We start from the raw sequence: 21,269 nt of genomic DNA on the forward strand, positions 1-21,269 counted from the left end.
AGCCTTGTTCTTTAAAGCCACGCAAGAAACAAATGTTTGTATTCATTCATTCATTCCTTCATCGCGGATATTTTGAAATTAATATATCTCGTGTGTAAGCACTCTTTTAACTAGACGTTATCACAGCTTTGTTTTCGCACACATGTTTTTGACAACAGTTAATTCCCCGAGTGCTGTTGAAAGCTAGAACAATTTGCGCGGTTCTCAAATTTTATAGAAACACTGTTATGAAAACGCTACCGTTCTGGTTGTGGTTTTTAACGTCATCTGTTTTAAATGTTTGTTTTTATTAAAAATATTCTCCACTTCTCCAATAAACCTGCAAAGAACTGCTGTGTTTGAAAGCTGTTGATTAGTCCAGGGGTCAGAGCATGTAAGTGTGGTTCTGTGTGGGGTGTCTTGCGTGTTTGTATTACTTTTACTTCAAAAATATGTACCGACTTCGCCCAGATGATGTTTTATGAGTCATTTTGTGTTCTACCTCTCTCGGCAGGAAAACAAAATTTGGAGGTTAGCAGGGAAGGCACGTGCTCTATGTGCCACCTTTGGCTACGCCTAAGCCTCACAATAAATAACTAGATTCAAATACAGCGACACAGACATAGATACACTAAAATGCATTTCAATCAATAATCACGACTATCATACTCTCGTCAATTTTGACTCCCAAATCCTTTCGCTCGCGGCCGCATAGCTCCGACTTTCTTACAGCACGTTATCACCGCTCAAGGATGGGGCGACGCTGACGGTGACGTCCACGATGAGGTCAGCGCCATTGCAGAGGCGCTCGGCCGTGCTCATGTCCAACACCAGGCCGTCTCCGCTCCGGTCGGTGTCAGCCTGCGAGTGCAGGTTCCGGGTCCTGGCTGACCACGAGAGCCGGTGTTCGGCGCCGCGCAGTTCGAACCAGTACAGGAAGCGTCGTGCCTCCTGGCTCGACCCGACAAGCAGCGCGGCGCCTAAGGAGTGGTTGCTCGAGGCCCTGTTGTTCCTCTTCCTGAGCATAACGACGAAGTCGCGGCCCAGGCACGTCTGCAGCGCCACCCAGCAGAAAGCTTCTACGCGCCGGAAGTTCGTCGCAATCACGACCACGTTCTCGCCTGTACGTTAATTTGCATGGAAAACGAGCACTTTGTTAAAGGGCGTGTGTACACGGACTACATGTGTCCTGGTTTACCTGCTTGTATAGTTACGAAGTCATCATGCGAATAGCAACCTAATCTGCAATCCTGGCCGTTTGGCAGATCCTATATTGAATAAATCGACTTCAACTAGGACTCGGTTTGGGTTTAGGCTTGATTTGCTTGGCTGCAAGTGTGGCTTGGTTGATTTTATTAGCTGGTAGATTGCTTAGTACACCGGTTAATCGGTTGAGTTATTGTCGGTTGGTTGATCAATTGTCACAAGTAAGCCCGCAACATTTCCGAGAGATGGCTGACGTACTGATGTCGTTTAAACAAGTCGGCTGTCCATTCAATGGTCCGTCTGGCAGTTTGACCAGCCGCAGACAAACGGTCAGTTAACCAACCATTGAGTCGTTTGTTCGTTAGTTTATCTATCGGTTCGATTGACATTGCGTCCATCCGAAATCGTGTCTGTTGGTGCTCAGCGACTTGATTTGTCCGTTCGTTGGTCTGACAGACATGACCAACCCTGGACACTGCCCAGTCATTAACTTAGCCGCGACCAACTTTTCAACCACGTGCGCGAGCCGCGACCAACTTTTCAACCACGTGCGCGAGCCGCGACCAACTTTTCAACCACGTGCGCGTGAACGATATATACACTAGTCGTTTGTTAGTTGGGTGGTCCTCGTGGCGTTCCTAGCTCAAATCGTCGATGGTCATATTGCCACGTTCCATTTACCAAGTTTTTGTTATCGTCCCAAAACACCACGCGATTCTCAGCGCAAACCGCGCCTGCAGTTTTCGAGATGGTTCCGGACTGTAGTAAATCATTTCGATAAGATCAAGCCCACTGTGCGAACGGTACAGATTGTTCTGAAATCTACGCCGCCGCCAGCGATAACGCTAGAACATTCAGCGGCAAGAGTATAAATGCCGACGCGCTTTGCCGCTTGTCAGTAATTGATCGACGGCCGACGCTCCGTTCGCCGCTATCAGTCCCACACTGCTATTGTAATCAGACTTTCCGTTTACCGGGCTCAGGTTCGCCCAAATAAACAGTAAAATTCCACCGCAAAGTCTCCTGTCTTCGGCCACGTCACGACCCCGTGACAATAGGACGTCCCTGACTGACCAATTGATCATCCGTCCACGGTCGGTTGGTCATCAGACTGCTGGCACGTCTTTTCACCTATAAGATAGATTCGCGGATCGCCTAATGCTCTGTTGATTAGTTGGTCAGATCATGTGCAGTTTACTTTCGGTCGGGTTAGGTGAGATTGGGTTGGATAGTTCGTAGGTTTCGTCCGACAACACTGGCCATACACTCAGATCATCAAGAAACGTTAGATAAAACGCATGGTGCCCAGGGTTAGTTAATGCTATCAAGCCAACAGCTATGCGTTTTGAAGGACGGGACAGTACCATGCAATTTCTTCAATGGCTGGGGAAGAATGAATTATGCAAAGACATCAAATCACCTAATCTTCGCCAGCTTCAGCAAGGCTCACAGCATACCTCCCAGAAATATAGTCGTATAAAAAAGTTTGCGTGCAAACATTGACACGAGAGAGTATCCCAAGAAAAGAAAACCGCCAACGTCTGTTTCTGTTCTCATGTTTTTCTGTGCTATTCGCCTGGTGCTCCTGCCAAATTCAATCAAATACTTCGAATTTCTGCCGTCCCTTCTACTCGCTTACATCATCAAGAAGGTATACACTGTAAAGATATCCTTGTTCATGTTAACAGATGGCAGACACGCTAAATTTCCGATAACTCTACGGATGTAAAAGAATGTCGTCTCCGAGAACGTCTTGTGAAGTAAATTTGGAACGTGTCTGTAAATTTTGGAGTATCTCATCGACGCCACCCTAATCTAGATACGAAACAGGCCGATGAGTGGCCAAATTAGCAAAATAAATGCTATCCTACTCCTACTCAGCTACATATGAGGTTTTCGCAACACTACCAAGATCATGGCATGATAATAATTCGTACAGCATGGCTCATGCTCTAAAGATTGCTTCCATTGGAGCCACTGAAACAGCGCTATTGTGAAACCAGCATGGGGGACGCGACGTTTGCAAAGTCACAGTTATCTTATCAAAACGTGACGTACCAGTATACTTGTTATTTAGACACACGGGCAACCCTTCCACGTCATCAACACATTCAAGCCGAATAACCGCAACTTGTTCGTAGTGGAAGGCGCCGTGGTGGAGTGCAAGTACTTTCATTCATTCATTCAATGTTTATTCAGACAAAAAAATGGCTGCCTAGGTTGAAGGGACTAAAGGCAGAGTACTTCAAGCAGCTGAATCCATGACGTCACATGCAAGATACATAAACGTGAAGTATGCTTTGCAAACCGAAGAGGACTCCTTAAGTCGCATACTAAGAGGGTGCCCAAAACAGCAGACCTCACAGAACCTATGCGAGAGCGATGGTGGAAAACTCTGCTCAGCTACGATGTACAGGACCAATCCTGTCCTATCCAGAATGTGTGGGATCCTACTAGATGACAAGGTCTTCCGTCCTCCATCTAAGTGGCCAGACCTAGACTAACAACTAGCCAGATCTCTAAAGTTGTTTCACTCACTCACTTCTTCGTAATACCTCATGGCATCCCTCTGTGTCGTCTTTGTTTTTTATGTGAATGCATTTCTTAGTCAGACTGTGTCCGGCATCCGACGATGTCCGCAGCAGGGTCCGTGCGCGTCTCTCCGCTCTCACTCCCTCTCCTATAGCAACAGCTGCGGGAGCACGTGCTTATCATCGCCCCTAGCAACCAGAGCAGGTGGTGGGAGAGAGTGTAGGAGAAGGTATGTGCAGTGCTTCTCTCGCCATTCTCTCTCTCTCCTCGCTGCGCCCCACTATTTCGTCTGCTTGCGCCTCACTCTAGACCATCCGCTGGCTGGGTACCTCTCAAGACGATGGCAGAAGTCGGCGAGGGCGAATGTCTAACGGCAATGGTACAATCTCTCGGCGCAAGAAATGCATTCGCATTCTCACGATTCCCTTCAGGCAGGTGGGGGTATTTTTCCTTAGCCTGTAGTGCTTTGCAAGTACGGAAATTTGTAAAGCTTGAAAAAGCTTTCCGTCTCGCCAAATGCGGTGTGGTTGGCTTTCATAAATGAATAAGAGCCAGGTTATCGAGCATGGCGCTGTAAATGTGCGTACAGTCTATGCGATACTCCACCTTGTAATCTCAGAACAAAGTCGTGCGTCCCGAGAATGTGTCCCACGAGCCTCTGCAGCGGTCCTCGCCACTTGCAAGACTTCCGGCCGAGCACGCAGCAAGAGAGCCTGGATTCAAGCGCGCGAAAAGCAGTCACGTAGAGAGCACGTTGCCGAGCGCACAGGCATTTCAAGGCTCTGCTGCCAGTCAAATACTGAACGCTTACGCGGAAACGCAAACGAGCGGTTTCAGCAGCACAATACGTGGTAAAGCAGTGCGGAAGTGCTATACGAAGTTTGTTGTTTTGCGCTGTCTCACAAGTGACTCACGCGATAGGGTGCTTCTTAAAGCTCAGCCAAGTTCACTCCACCGTCGTTGAGCTGCCTAATAGTCACATAATATTGCCGCCAGCACGTAGTGGGTTGGCAGCAAGAACGGCTCTAAATCTGGAGGAAAGAAGAAGATCGCGTTCTTCTCTGCTCGAGAGCCAGCCCCGACTGACGCATCGTCCTAGAGCTAGCCACCCGGTTGTTCAATAAATCCCCCCAGTACTTGTGACTCATCGTGACAAACTGGTGGAAAGTGCTGGGTAGCCTCACGGATGCTGCAGACCCCCCCAGGAAGCCGTAATACGAGTCCAGTGCCAGTCAACACTCCCGTGCATCGGACCAGCCGCCGAATCAGGGGATTGCCTCCGGAAGTCAACGATACTGCTCCCACCACATCAACAAACATGACCAGCACTTCGGTACAAACCTTGGCAACCGGCACGGGAAGCACGTCGCCGAACCGCTATACGTTGGAAAGCCCACGGGCACCGCCGACGTTCCATGGTACGGAGCACGAAGACGTTGAGGACTGGTTGGCGGACTTCGAGCGCGTAGCCAACTTGAATCAGTGGGACGACGCGGCGAAACTGGGTCGTGTCTACTTCTATCTCGAAGACGGGGCTCGCACGTGGTATCAGAATCGGGAGGAGCAGCTGACGACGTGGCCCGAATTCTGTCGTAGACTTCTGCAGACATATGCCAGCACTGACCGCCAAGAAAGAGCTGAACGAGCTATTCTTGCCCGCGTCCAGTCGCCGAACGAAACTGTGACCGCGTACGTCGAAGACATGACGCGCCTCTTTCGACGGGCCGATTCGAGAATGACTGAGGACAAGAAGTTGCGTCACTTGATGCGCGGTGTCAAGGACCAGCTTTTTGCCGGCCTCGTGCGAAGTCCTCCGAAGACGGTCGCGGAGTTCTTGTCCGAGGCCGTGACAATGGAAAAAATGCTGCAGCAGCGATCCAACCAATACGACAGGAGAGTCAGTGGCATGTCTACTGCCGACATTTTCACCGCCACTAGAACCAACAACGACTGTCTACGTGAACTCATCCGTGATGTAGTACGTGAAGAGTTACAAAAGGCTGGTGTAACACCTCATCCTACAGTCAACTCTATTGCGACTGTGATCAAGGATGAGCTGCACCAGGCCCTCCGGGACACCTTGCCTCGTGATACAGCTGTGCCAGCTCCTGCTGAATACCGCCGTGAGACAACCTACGCGGAAGCCTTGAAACGCCCTGCTGCAACGCCGCCATTATTCGTCCATCCTGTTCCTGCTGTTTCACTACAGTCAGCGCAGCACATACCGTACTACGAAGGCACGTACACGCCACCGCCCCTGCCCTTTGTCCCTGGTGCTTCTGTCGCCCATCGTTCAGTGCAACCAGTTCAGTACATCGACGATCGGCGCACGTCTCCTCGTAAGTCTGATGTTTGGCGCACACCTGATCGCCGGCCTCTGTGCTTTCACTGCGGAGAAGCTGATCACTTGTACCGCCAGTGCCCATATCGCCGTCTTGGGCTTCGCGGCTTCTCTGCGTACTCGCCGCCACCCCGTTACGGTCAGAGACCACGCGACATCCAAAACTACCTCTCCCAGCAGCATGCACCACCATCTGCCGGGCGCCAGTCGCGCTCGCCATCACCGAGGCGAATTTCATCAACGCCCCAGCGGTATTCTACCGCACGATCTCCCAGCCCCCGCCGGGAAAACTAGCCGAAGCGACCTCTGGGGGCGGGGTCGCTGAACGTCGAAGCGCTGAAGACCTCCTATTGACGCAGAACAATACAGAAACTGGTCCGACATCACCTGCTGCTGCAAAGGATAGCCGGCTTTCACTCGACATAGCAGTAACAATTGATGGTTGTGTAGTTAATGCGTTAGTGGACACCGGCGCAGACTATTCCATACTGAGCGGGAAACTGACAACGCAGCTGAAGAAAGTAATCACACCATGGCATAACTCGCAGATTCGGACAGCTGGTGGCCATGTCGTTACTCCACTGGGTGCCTGCACAACTAGAGTACAGATTCAAGGGTACACATTCGTAGCAAGCTGCCTTGTTCTACGTGAATGCTCCCGTTACGTCATTCTGGAGTTGATTTTCTACAGGAAAATGGAGCTATCATTGATCTGCAAGAGCGCCGCGTCACGTTCTCAGCCAAGCGAGCAATCAACGTGCAGGATGACGGAATGCGTGTCGACGTATTCCGTATTTCTGAACAGAGCGTGACGCTTCCTCCCCGAGCCAGTGTTCTAGTCGACGTAACATGCTGTGGTTTGAGCGTTGGCGATGTGGTGGCCGAGACAAATTTAGAACACCTCCTGCAGCAAGGCATATGTGTAGCGAGAAGTGTAATACACGTTCGCGACGGCCGATCTGAATTGCTCGTTACCAACTTTAGCAATGAGCATCGACACCTTTTCCGTGGCACTTCGATAGCGTTTGCCCACGAAGTAGCAAACGTAACCAACTGTCGCACGTCAGAAGTAGTGGATAACGCAGACACATCAATGAGCAACATTGACATCAATCCTGATCTGTCCACCGATAACCAGACTGCGCTGCGAGCGCTCTTGTTCGAGTACAGGTCTTGCTTCGCAAGTTGCTCGAAGATCCGCCAGACGTCCATCACTCAACACAGGATCATCACGTACGAGGACGCACGCCCAATACACCAGCACCCCTACCGCGTGTCGGCTAAAGAACGTGAAGCAATACGTACGCAAGTTCGCGAGATGCTTGACGATGGCGTTATCGAACCATCCAACAGTCCGTGGTCATCTCCAGTCGTGCTTGTCAAAAAGAAGGACGGGTCGCTACGCTTCTGCGTCGATTACCGAAAGCTTAACAACGTGACCAAAAAGGATGTGTACCCGCTACCGCGTATCGACGATTCGCTAGATAGACTTCGTCATGCCCATTATTTCACTTCTCTCGATCTCAAAAGCGGGTACTGGCAAATCGAGGTAGATCAGCGAGACCGCGAAAAGACAGCCTTCGTGACTCCAGACGGCCTATACCAATTTCGAGTACTCCCTTTCGGCTTGTGTTCAGCGCCGGCGACTTTCCAGCGAATGATGGACACTGTCCTCACAGGGCTGAAGTGGCAGACTTGTCTTGTCTACCTCGACGATGTGGTGGTCTTCTCTGCCACGTTCGAGCAGCACCTTCAGCGCCTGCGCAGCGTACTGGAGGCTATCCGATCGGCGGACCTCACACTAAAGCCACAGAAGTGCCACTTCGGCTATAAAGAACTGAAGTTTCTTGGACATGTAGTTAGCGCCGAAGGAATCCGTCCCGATCCGGACAAGCTTGCCGCTGTTGCCGAATTACCAGCTCCTGTCGATAAGAAAGCCGTCCGGCGCTTCCTTGGTTTGTGCGCCTACTATCGCCGATTCATTCATGGCTTTTCACAGATAGCAGAACCTCTGACTCGTCTCACAAGAGACGACACACCGTTTGTCTGGGAAAACGAGCAACAAGCAGCTTTTGATGAGCTGCGACAGCGCATGCAATCAGCGCCCGTTCTCGCTCATTTCGACGATGATGCTGACACGGAGGTCCATACCGACGCTAGTAACATTGGGCTCGGTACAGTGCTCGTTCAGCGTCAAGAAGACATCGAAAGAGTGATAGCCTACGCCAGCCGCTCTCTATCGCGTGCTGAGGCGAATTATTCCACTACGGAGAAAGAGTGCCTCGCAGTCGTGTGGGCAATCACCAAGTTCCGCCCGTACCTTTATGGTCGTCCCTTCAAGATAGTGACGGACCACCACGCCCTCTGCTGGTTGGCAAGCCTGCGCGACCCTTCAGGACGGCTAGCACGGTGGAGCTTGCGGCTGCAGGAATTTGACGTCACCATCGTCCATAAGTCCGGCCGTAAGCATGAAGACGCTGACACACTGTCACGCGCGCCCCTTCATGTCGGCAGTCAGGAAGCAGAGGAAGACGAAGGCTTCCTGGGCGCCATTAGCTCATCAGACTTGAGTAAACGGCAGCGGGATGACGCAGAGATTCGTCCGATCATCGATCATTTAGAGGGCCAGGACACAGTCATACCACGTCATTTATTCCGCTCGTTGCCGTCGTTCTGCCTTCGAGATGGTGTGCTGTACAAGAAGAACGCTCGTTCGAACAACCGTGCCTACCTCCTGGTGGTTCCTCGAGACATGCGAGACGACGTCCTCTTCGCTTGCCATGACGAACCCACATCCGGTCATCTGGGCTACTCACGAACACTTGCCAGAGTGAGTGAGAGGTACTATTGGCCAGGACTTTCGGCAAGCGTCAAGAAGTACGTCAAGAGCTGTCGGGAATGTCAGCGCCGAAAGCAACCATCTGTTAAGCCAGCTGGTTTGCTTCAGCCCATTGAAGCACCCTGCACGCCGTTCGACCAAGTCGGCATGGACATTCTCGGGCCTTTTCCTATGTCTGCGGACAACAACAAATGGGTGATCGTCGCGACCGACTATTTGACACGCTACGCTGAAACCCAGGCGATCCCACGAGCCACGGCTTCTGAGGTAGCACAATTTTTCATGCGCCACATCGTGTTACGACACGGTGCTCCTTCCAGTGTAATAACGGACAGAGGGACGGCATTCACGGCGCAGCTTACGGACGAAGTTTTCAAACTGAGCAACACCAGACACCGAAGGACAACTGCGTACCACCCGCAAACCAACGGACTTACTGAACGACTGAATAAGACCCTCGCAGACATGATCTCAATGTACATCGACGTACAGCACAAAACATGGGACCGGATCTTGCCTTACGTGACCTTCGCGTATAATACCGCCGTGCAAGAGACCACGCGATTCACGCCATTTCGACTTCTCTACGGCCGCGAAGTGCAGACCATGCTAGACTCAATGCTACCGTGTCAGGACGAAGACGAGTTGGCAACAGACGCCGAAGAATTCGCAGAGCGTGCCGAGGAAGCCCGGCAGCTCGCGCGACTGCACATCGGCCAGCAACAGCAGGCAGACGCACGACGCTATAATACCCGCCACAGAGAAGTGTTTTACAGCCCCGGAGATCAAGTTTGGGTGTGGACACCCGTCCGCCGCCGTGGCCTTAGTGAAAAGTTGCTGAGCCGGTACTTTGGCCCATATAAAGTGTTACGCCGCGTCAGTGACGTGAACTACGAAGTGGTTCCGGACTCAACACCCCATGCACGGAGCAGGACACGGCTGATGCCGGACGTCGTTCATGTGTTGCGCATGAAGCCATTTATTGCGCGTTGTTCGTAACTTTTCCTTTACCGTACAGCGTTCTTTGTGTTTTTTGTTTATTTTGTGAAATTACTTTCTCGTTCATTGACGTTTCCTATGTAGGCACGCTCTTCAATTTTTACTTTCACTTCATCCGAATTTCCATTTTTTTTCACGTGCCTATGTAGTAGCATCACGGTGCTGCTATGTACTTTTCTTTCCTCTTTTTGGTACTTGTTGTTTTTTTTCTTTTCGGAAGGGGGGATAATGCCGCCAGCACGTAGTGGGTTGGCAGCAAGAACGGCTCTAAATCTGGAGGAAAGAAGAAGATCGCGTTCTTCTCTGCTCGAGAGCCAGCCCCGACTGACGCATCGTCCTAGAGCTAGCCACCCGGTTGTTCAATAAATCCCCCCAGTACTTGTGACTCATCGTGACAATATCGATCACAGATCACTCGCATGATGGGTCCGAGTTCATGCCGATTGTAGTGTGTTCGATGAGTGCGCAAACGCGCATCAAGACGCCCAGCTGGTGGGCTCGCATTGACTTTTCTTCACACGTGTGCTATTGCAGCGCCGGCCAAAGAGCTTGAGCGAAACGCTAGTGCGGCGCGTTCGTGAGGACGAACGCGTCGCTTTAGCGTTTTGCTGCTACCGTCAGGAGTGATGAGTGCATATACCTTCACTGCGCGTTCGCGCCGAGGTGCAAACCACAGCCGCTCTATCTCCAACCTTCAGTCTCCTTCTATGCTTACAATTACTCTCTTCTGCCCAAACAAAAGCACCAGTCGTGTATATATATATATATATATATATATATATATATATATATATATATATATATATATATATATATATATATATATATATATATATATATAGTCTAGTAGATCCTGCGTGAGCGGTCACAACGTGGTTTATTTCGACGTTTCGGCCTAGAGTCTGGCCTTCATCATGGCCTTCATCCTGATGAAGGCCAGACTCTAGGCCGAAACGTCGAAATAAACCACGTTGTGACCGCTCACGGAGGATCTACTAGACTATATGCAACGCTACGGCCACTCAACCACCATGCCTGCTTATATATATATATATATATATATATATATATATATATATATATATATATATATATATATATATATATATATTGTTAAGGCGTTTATTAGCCGGCAACGAGCGAGAATATACAATGGCGACAGTCACAGCCAAGCACGGGCTCTCAGCACGAGCGGCGTCCTTGTTGGGTAGCCCCACTAGAAGGTACTCAAGAGTTCGACCCATTTCCGAGTTCGGAGGCTTCGCTACAATTACCCCGGGGTCGAAGAGGAAGCCGCCTGGCGACCTAACAGCTTGTTACTATGAGAGCGTCATAATAAGCCTTCAGGCGCTCCACGTTGACGATGTCGCCCCCACAGCAGCGCATGTCCGAAGATTGTTCAACGGGTTCGATCAGATAGTTGACGGGTGAGGTGCGCTCGATGACACGGTAGGGGCCTTCGTATTTGGGACGTAGTTTGGAAGAGAGGCCAGCTGCAGAGGTCGGGATCGAAAGCCATACAAGCGCACCAGGAAGGAACGTGGGCTCAGAAGTGGTGGAGTCATCACGAATACTCTTCTGCCGCTCATGCTCTTGCGTCGTAAAAGTCTTGGCAAGCTCGCGACACTCTTCAGCAAGCCTTGCTGTCTCGGAAATAGGTGTAAAATCAGATGAATCCGGCGTGTACGGGAGTATCGTGTCCATGGTGTGCGACGGGTGCCTTCCGTACAGCAAGTAGAAAGGAGAAAAGCCAGTCGTGCTCTGAGGGGCGGTGTTGTAGGCGTAGGTGACGAAGGGCAGTATATTATCCCAATTAGTGTGGTTGGCAGCGACGTACATAGAAAGCATGTCACTGAGGGTGCAGTTAAAGCGTTCGGTGAGGCCGTTCGTCTGTGGGTGGTAAGCAGTAGTTTTGCGGAGGACAGAATGGCACTCCGTCAGAATGGCTTCGACGACTTCCGACAAGACACGGCCTCGATCGCTGAGAAGCTCTTGGGGTGGTCCGTGGCGCTGTATAATATGATGCAGCAGGAAGGACGCAACATCACGCGCAGTAGCCGCAGAGAGAGCGGCGGTTTCGGCGTATCGCGTTAAATGGTCAACGACAACGATGGCCCAGTGGTTACCAGCCGACGTCAAAGGAAGTGGTCCATACAAATCGATACCTACCCGCCCAAAGGGACGGTCAGGGCAAGGTAACGGTTGCAGACCGGCGTGCGACATGTGGGCTGACGGTTTACGGCGTTGGCAAGTGAGGCAAGAGCGAACGAACTGCTGCACATGGCGGTACATCCCGCGCCAGAAGTAGCGTTGTCGAATGCGATGGTAGGTTTTGAATACCCCAAAGTGCCCGCATTGCGGATCAGAATGGAAGGATTCACATATCTCTGACCGCAGACTGCGGGGTATCACGAGTAACCACTGCCGGCCGTCGGCGTCGTAATTGCGTCGGTGTAGAAGGCCGTCACGGATGGCGAAATGGCGAGCTGGACGACGCAAGGTACGCGTGGATGGCGTTGCGGATGGATCAGAGAGCATGTCGATGAGCGGGCCGGTCTAATTATCCTTTCGCTGTTCGGTAGCGATGATGTCAACATCAATGGCAGAAACAGCAGCTGAGGATACTGAGCAGAGCACATCACCTTCAGGCAGAGGGGAGCGCGAGAGGGCGTCGGCGTCAGCATGCTGGCGTCCGTTGTGGTACAGCACGCGGATGTCGTAGTCTTGTAAGCGAAGAGCCCAACGGGCGAGACGGCCTGAGGGATCCTTCAATGATGAAAGCCAGCATAGTGCATGATGGTCGGTGACGACATCGAATGGGCGACCATACAAATAAGGTCGAAACTTTGTAAGAGCCCAGACGATCGCCAGGCACTCTTTCTCCGTGACGGTGTAGTTTTTCTCGGCTTTCGTGAGCATACGGCTTGCATATGCTACGACATATTCAGGGAATCCGGGTTTTCGCTGCGCCAGGACAGCGCCGAGGCCTACACCGCTGGCGTCCGTGTGCACCTCTGTTGGGGCTGTGGGGTCGTAGTGGCGTAAAATGGGAGGCGACGTTAACAAATGGCGGAGCTTCGCGAACGCGTCGTCGCACTCGGATGACCACGAATTGAAGGGCCCGTTACTTTCAAGGAGCTTCGTCAGCGGTGATATGATCGTGGCAAAATTTCGTATGAAGCGTCGGAAGTATGAGCACAGGCCCACGAAACTACGCAGTTCTTTGACAGATGCAGGTTTGGGGAATTCGGCCACGGCCTGAAGCTTGGCAGGATCAGGAAGAATGCCGTCTTTGGACACGACGTACCCCAGTATGGTGAGTTTCCGTGCTGCAAAGCGGCACTTTTTCAGATTTAGTTGCAAGCCGGCATTGCTCACACGTGCGAAAACTTCTTTCAGGCGTTGGAGATGCGTGGAGAAATCCGGAGCAAAGACAATGACATCGTCGAGGTAACACAAGCACGTGTACCATTTCAAGTTGCGCAGAACGGTGTCCATCATGCGCTCGAAGGTCTCAGGTGCATTACATAGACCAAACGGCATTACGTTGAACTCGTACAAGCCGTCTGGCGTGATGAAGGCGGTCTTTGGTCGAGCGTCGTCAGCCATGGGTACTTGCCAGTACCCCGAGCGCAGATCGAGAGAAGAAAAAAAATCGGCTACAACACTACAGACTGGAAAGGCGAAAGTTCCCGCCACCGCATGACAAATTAAACAGACACGATGCCGTAAGCTATCGCTTACTACAAACCCACTCTTACCCCAGCCCGGTCGTCTTACGCCACTGCTACCCGCACTTACACATTACCGATCTATGTAAAGCATGCGGGCACAGAGCAACGCTGCGCCACATGCTCTGGGAATGCGCCGATAACAATGGTCGAGAAACGGCCGCCGTTCGCGATGCGCCTATGGCGGCTGCCAATACCAGGCAACAGGAAGCCTCGAGCTCACTCGTTCCCGCCGCCGTCCCGTCTGCGGGAGCCACGGGGGACCTTCTCCGTCGGCGACGCCGCCGCTGGGAGGCGGCGCTCAGAAGCTCGGAGCTCAACGACCAGCTCTGGGCTGTCCGGCAGGCCGAAGATGCCGCCCGAGTTCAGGGACTCAGCGCCGCCATCTGAGGCCACCAAGACCAAGCTGCCGGCCAAGTTCTAATAAAGTTTCCTCTCTCTCTCTCCATGACGGCTGTCAATCGCGTCCTCGATGCGTGGCAGTGGATAAACATCCTTGCGAGTGATCTTATTGAGCCGTCTGTAGTCCACACAGAACCGCACAGAACCGTCTTTCTTCGCAACAAGAACAACAGGAGACGCCCATGGACTGTCCGAGGGACGAATAACGTCACGTCGGAGCATATCGTCAACCTGATCATTAAGTACTCTGGAATTAATTACTTCTGGCGTCAAATGCGAGAAGGGTGAGAGCTCCATTTCGGCGACGGCACAGTGGATGACGGCGTCACGGCGGGCGAGAAAGTCCCATCCCAGGATGACGTCATGAGAGCATGCCTGAATGATGATGAACTGGGTGACATACAGAACGTCCTGCATGACAACGCGAGCTGTGCACCCTGCTGTAGGATGAATGTGGTGCAAACTTGCAGTACGGAGGGATAACCCAGAAAGTGGCGTCATCACTTTTCGAAGTAAGCGGCAGAGTTTTTCGTCCATAACTGATACGGCAGCTCCAGTGTCAATAAGAGCCGATGCACAAACACCGTCCACAAGCACGTCAATGACATTCGAGGGGCTGCTCTGAGGGCTTTCACATTGTGATAGCGTCGCCGTCCTTGCCTCGGGGACTGCGACGACTAGTTTTCCCGCTCATGAGCTGCCGCACTTGGCCGCATGGGAGACAGGGAACGGCGTCGTGGAGACGGCGATCTTCAAGATGGACCTGGGCGAGATCGAGGTGGCATAGACGGCGGTTCTTCGCGATAAGGACGGCTGAGTTGGCCAGCAACAGGTGAAGAAATTGAAGCCGGCTGTACGCGATGGCAATAACAGGCCACGTGACCGGCGTAACCGCAGGCAAAGCAGATGGGCCGGTTGTCGGGTGTGCGCCATCTGTTCACCGGGGTAGGTCTCACCCATGTCGCAAGGGCTGATGGACGGAACGGTGGCTGCATGGTGGACTGAAAACTGAGGCTGAGGGGTTACGTCAACATGCGTAGCGGGCACACCCGCTGCAAAGGATGGAGGTCGAGTGGCAGCTTCGGCGTAAGTCAGAGGGGCGGTTGCTGGAACGACTTGGGGCGGCCTGGCGACCACTTGCGCGTAACTCAGGGGCGCAGGAGCCGGAGGCTGTGGAGGGTGGTACGCAGGCATTACTTCCGCTATTTCCTGTTCAATCGCTCGACGTATGGGAGGAAGAAGGGTAGTAGGCAATTGTTGAGCAGTCGGTTGTTGGGCAAAGGGCAGGAGCGAGAACTGACGCGCGATTTCCTCACGGATGAAGGACTTTAGGTCTGCCATCAACGCCACTTGGTCACAACTGGCCTCCAAGCCAGCAAGCGTTGCAGCTCGTGGTGGGGAGCGTCGGGTCATCGAACGCTGCCGGCGGAGCTCCTCGTAGCTCTGGCACAGTGTGATGACCTCAGCCACTGTTCCGGGGTTTTTGGCGAGCAGCATCGTGAAGGCATCATCGTCAATGCCTTCCATGATGTTTCGGATCTTGTCGGACTCGGACATGGTGGGATTAGATTTGTTGCATAGGTCCAGGACGTCTTCAATATAGCTGGTGAATGACTCACCAGCCTCCTAAGCACGTTCACGCAAGCGCTGCTCGGCTTGCAGCTTGCGAACAGCCGGGTGGCCGAAGACGTTGATGATTGCGGTTTTAAAATCAGACCAGATGGCAAAATCGGACGCGTGGTTGTTGTACCACAAAGTGGCAACACCCGTAAGGTAGAATACCAAGTTGGTCAGCTTGCCGTCCTCATCCCATTTGTTGGGGACGCTCACGCGCTCGTAAATGGCGAGCCAGTCCTCCACGTCAGTGCCATCAGCGCCAGTGAAGATGGGTGGATCGCGGATTCTGGAGACACCGGGACAAGTGGGTGGCATTAGAGGAGGCGTTTGCTGAGAAGCGTCGTGGTACATAGTAAATGGCAGGGTACGTGATCGTAGCTCCAAAGGCATAGACAGGGATCGCGGCACTCTCCACCAAATTGTTAAGGCGTTTATTAGCCGGCAACGAGCGAGAATATAGAACGGCGACAGTCAAAGCCAAGCACGGGCTCTCAGCACGAGCGGCGTCCTTGTTGGGTAGCCCCACTAGAAGGTACTCAAGAGTTCGACCCATTTCCGAGTTCGGTGGCTTCGCTACAATATATATATATATATATATATATATATATATATATATATATATATATATATATATATATATATATATATATATATATATATATATATATATATATATATATATATATATATATATATATATATATATATATATATATATGTGTGTGTGTTTGTGTGTGTGTGTGTGTGTGTGTGTGTCAAGGGTAGTATAGGGCAAGCTATCATACCGAATGTTAATGTAAATGTAAAGACATAAAAGTGGGTGAAAAAATAACTTGTCGTGGGCAGGAACTGAACCGGCGACCTTCAAATAACACGAACTGAGCTTGCAACCTTCAAAGTTAAATGCTGCCCCAATACCTACTTTCCTTGGTATTATTGTGTCAGATTACGAAAAAAACGCGTCCTCAAAGATACACTACTTTGTCATGTATATATATATATATATATATATATATATATATATATATATATATATATATATATATATATATATATATATATATATATATATATATATATATATATATATATATATATGTATATATATATATATATATTTAACACAGCTAATTTATCAATCCTAGGAACCGGTTTAACACGAAAGTGCAACGTGTCCTGGCAGATGCAGTGCTTACATGTAGCCATAGATATTAGCTTGTACGCCTGTTGGTGTTTGACAGATAAAGCACACCTTGCGTAGATGCACCCACGTTGACGCATAGAGGCACATATCCATCAGGTAAAAGCATCCGGCCACTTGATTCTCTCCTCCAACCTTTTTAGCGAAATATGTAAGCACACCTGAACGACCAGGCGTAGGTTCCCTCTCCCGCAACTCTCGAAGGCCCAGTCAATCACTTTAACAATGCTGCAAACGGGTGTTGAAAACCCGTCGTCCTTTATCTAATATATGCTTATTGACGAAAAAAGGCATGTCAGCCCTTCCATCAGAGAGCATCGTAGAGAGAATGTGTGGAGATATAAGGCACGTTTGTGGAGTGCCATGCATGTGCTTCAATAGCCCTAGATCATTATCGTCACGGACTGAGAGGTCATTGGTTCGTCTCCGAAAGGCACGACTTATAGTAATTTTTTTCTCCTTCGTAAGCTACTCTTGTCGTGATGTAAATACGTCACCGAGATCTTGGTAGAACCCAAAATAAACCATTTTTGTGTTGAAATGCTATTAATCAAAGTAACGACAATGTCTCCTTCGGTTTGATTTGGTAGCACGAGATTGTGCCAACATCGACACTGCTGTGTACGGGTATGCTTCAAATACAGTCGTCTTGTAACAGGTGAGCTGAGAAGTTAAATGACTAACTAATCAAAATTCGCCATGTTCTCACTTTTCGGAACAGGTTTTTGTCGACTAGAACAATACGAATACTCGCGCCCCAGTCTTTCTTTGGGTACTTCGGCGCAAAAATTTTGGTCTGTCTATCGGTCTGTCTAACTGTCTTCGTGTCTCTCAGCCCCGCCGCGGTGGTCTAGTGGCTAAGGTACTCGGCTGCTGACCCACAGGTCGCGGGTTCGAATCCCGGCTGCGGCGGCTGCATTTCCGATGGAGGCGGAAATGTTGTAGGCCCGTGTGCTCAGATTGGGGTGCACGTTAAAGAACCCCAGGTGGTCGAAATTTCCGGCGCCCTCCACTACGGCGTCTCTCATAATCAAATAGTGGTTTTGGGACGTTAAACCCCACATATCAATCAATCAAATCAATCTTCGTGTCTCTCAGTATGTTTGTCTGTTTTTTCGCCGTAACGATACCTCAAACGTTAAAAATTTAAGCGATACCCCAAACGGCCAACCCTATCCGAAGCGCTCACCAATATTGCTAAAGCTTCAGCGTTCATACTTGTGCGATTGCCTATAAATGGCAATTATTGCGCATATCTCAGGCACCATAACAACACGTTAATATTTTGTATGTGTGACTTTATACTAGAGAAGGTATACATAAGTAATTCTAAGGGCGATAGCGTTTATCACGCTGCAATGACAGAGCGACACGATACTCTAAAAGGCAACGGTTTCCAACATTTTGCTAAGACGACACCGTAGTGGTACCTGCCCGTCGCTTTGCGTTCTACACCTTATCGCCTCCGAGAAAGACGCGCATCTTTCTCCGTGCGCGCGCACGCCTTCCTTCGTTTTCAAAGATAACTGCCAGATAGCGCTCGTGTCTAACGTGCCTCGATGCGCTCGTTCATCTTCGCTGCACGGATCGAGACTCTCTAACGCAGCGTATCCAGAATACAATTCACCGATTTTCCTTCGCAAAACATCGAATAAATGTTTTTTTCACTCTCTCCAGACGCAAGACTATCGTCTTTCGATGATATTTTCAGTGAAATATGCAGACACGGGGCCAATGTTTTTTTAAATGAATTAAGTAATGGGCTAACAGAGTGGCAAAATTCATGATTGTCTAACTAAATTATCGGGACATGCCGTGAACATTGTTGCGAAATGGAAGAAATCCCGTGCTCATCTCTGCGCTCTATAGGTTTGACCCCACGTATCCCTCGCAGCACGTCAGCGCGAGGCTCTTTGACGCGGCGGCGCGCCGGAATGTGGGCGGATGGCTACGCGAAGCCGCACGCTCTCTCTCTCTCTCTCTCTGTATGGGAAAGTGCTAGACGCCGCGTCAAATGAAATTGCGCCGACGCGCTGCGACGGATATGTGGGGTCAGGCCTTAAAAGATGAACTGCGACGTGACTGCTTACCTCCGCTCGCAGGAATTTTCATGCCTCTTCTTTTCAGCGATCAGCAGAGACGTCGTGCAACCCTTGGAGCGATACTTGCAGGGAAACAACGTGGATTCGGCCAGCTTCTCCAGCGCCGAGTTTCTGTTGTTGCCTGAACGCGAAATAACAGTGCACGGGCGAACCTAAGAAACGTTGGGCACGTTCTGTATCCTTATATTAATAGAGCCTTAGATACAAAAATTCAAAACCATCTCTACCCCAAGTCAAGTCTCTACGATCTAAGGAGCATGCATTCACCTATGTTGCCCTTGTGTTTGTATTGTTTACTTCACCTTTTGAATACGGTAGATATGCCTGCCTGCGGCAAGTTTTATTTTCGTGCTTTTTACTTTCTTCAAATAATGTCATAATTACTACACTAGTGTTAAAAGAGTACAATGAAGGTCCAGTATACCTTCCCTGGCTTCATTATTTGTCCGTTTTCATTTATAACACAGTAAATATTCGACAGTTATCGCCATCGTTTAACTGAATTCAGCCAAAGTAAGTGAAAATCAGCAAGTGCAAACAAACATTAGTCGATAAAGGAGCCTTGACGATAAACTGTTAGCTCTCACGGAACCCATGACACATTACCGATGACGATTACCGATGACATATAGTTAATAACATCATCGCTTTGTTGTACCTATATATTTATAATTTTGTAATCTTACAATTTTTGCTACTGTCATTGCTATTTAAATATTTGTGTTTAAATTACGTAGGATATTCTATTACGCTGTATACTGTGGGACTTCCTGTGTTTCTTTATCATGCACATCGTGTTGTGAATAAGTAGAAAGTTTGATTGACTGATTGATATATTGATTGCTTGATTGAAATTAATGGAGGAAACCTTTTAAAAGAATAGAGGCGTTGAGGAAGTCCGCGGTTGTATGCACCGCTCTCATTACTGCTTTCAAAGTATTATTCAAACGAATTGGCAGTGAGTAAAAAGCAAGACGAAAATAAAGAAGATATACATCGGCTAAATGAATCACATGGTTTTTGTCGAAGGCGAAAGTCACGTTTTTTTTCTTCTTAGTCGACGTTTTGATCCTCCGCCGTCACCTGCAGAAAGCTTACTGCACCAGAGATAGTTCTGCACTGCCTCCAAGATCAGAGGCATTGCAAGTTTCCACACCTCACTTAGCTTCGCTTGGCCTCCATGATCGGCCAACCTATGCCCAAGCGACAATGTCGCGTGGTTACGTCATCACCACGTCACAAGTTTCAGCAATCTGTGGCGTTATTCTAAAAGGAATAAACTTTTTTTTTTGGCGCAGAACCTTTCGAAAAAAATCTGATAAGTCACTCGGCTCTCTCCTATCTGAACTGTTTTTCCAAACTTTCTGCGCACAAAGAAAATGTATTTCTTGAAGAATACAAGACCAACCAGACCAAGCAGCCAACCTATTGTGACGTCACTATGACGTCATACCAGGACGACATCACGTGATGAATTTTCACATCATTCTTGTGAACGCCGCCAACGCCTACTGTGAATTATCGCGTTTGATGAGTTTCTCGCATTTTAAAAGACTTGTTTCAAATGACTACAGAACTTGTTTATGCATTATTATTCATTTGTGCGTGTACACAACAACGTTGCTTGTCGAGCGAGTTGGAACGTCTTGTTTATAACGACATTGAACGCAAACACAGGACAGCAGACAAGTGTCTTATCACTTGTCTGTTGTCTTGTGTTTGCCCTCAATACTGTTATGAAGGGCATAACAATTGTGCTTGAAATATGCCTCGTCTCACCTTTGGGAGCACGGTACACTGGACACATGGCGACGTTTTTTCGGCACGGGGCGCACAGGTTATGGCCGTTCTCGCACTGCATGATGGGAGGCAGCGCATAATTCCTGCAGACGGGGCACTCGAGCAGGCTGCACATTTGCGAGACGGACGTCGTCGTCTGCGCTCGGGGCGGGTCGAAAACGCTGGTCACGGAGGCCATGACTTTCGCCGCTGGTTGGACCGGAAGGGATACTGCGTAACAGCGGACCAAGAGTCATAACGAAGGCCGCTCGCGCACATCTGTTTACGTACCGTATTACAATGCCATTATGAAACACATCGAAAGAAATTTCGGAGGCGTTCCTGATGCTTGACTCAAGTGTTTGGCAGGGCGTTAACACGTTGTCGTTCGAGTGTGCCTTTGTGTATGGGAGGGGTGAAGTTTGTGTTTCGTCGTGCTTCTGAAACGGATCTAAGAGCGAATAACCGGAATCAGCGGGAAAGAACGAGGACCTAGAAGGAATGCACACAAAACGACTGGGGCCGGATTTCCAAATAAAAT

At 49.9% G+C, this 21,269-nt stretch overlaps 1 protein-coding gene across 1 annotated transcript; it reads right to left on the reverse strand.

Moving 5' to 3' along the window:
- Positions 1-705: 705 nt before the first annotated feature.
- On the reverse strand, positions 706-20,927 carry LOC142767741 (E3 ubiquitin-protein ligase Siah1-like). Its single transcript, XM_075869967.1, has 2 exons — positions 20,729-20,927; positions 706-1,100 (listed from the first exon to the last, which is right to left on the reverse strand). Exons 1-2 carry the CDS (start codon positions 20,925-20,927, stop codon positions 706-708), a joined length of 594 nt encoding a protein of 197 aa, XP_075726082.1.
- Between the last annotated feature and the right edge of the window lie 342 nt (positions 20,928-21,269).

Source organism: Rhipicephalus microplus, chromosome 7, assembly GCF_043290135.1.
Source record: "Rhipicephalus microplus isolate Deutch F79 chromosome 7, USDA_Rmic, whole genome shotgun sequence".
NCBI lineage: Eukaryota > Metazoa > Arthropoda > Arachnida > Ixodida > Ixodidae > Rhipicephalus > Rhipicephalus microplus.

Excerpts from the sequence above, each read along its gene's own strand:
- LOC142767741 (XM_075869967.1), bottom strand. The coding sequence starts at position 20,927 with ATGGCCTCCGTGACCAGCGTTTTCGACCCGCCCCGAGCGCAGACGACG. Across the intron at positions 1,101-20,728 it reads AGTGTACCGTGCTCCCAAAG|GCGAGAACGTGGTCGTGATT; the intron begins GTGAGACGAGGC and ends ATTAACGTACAG.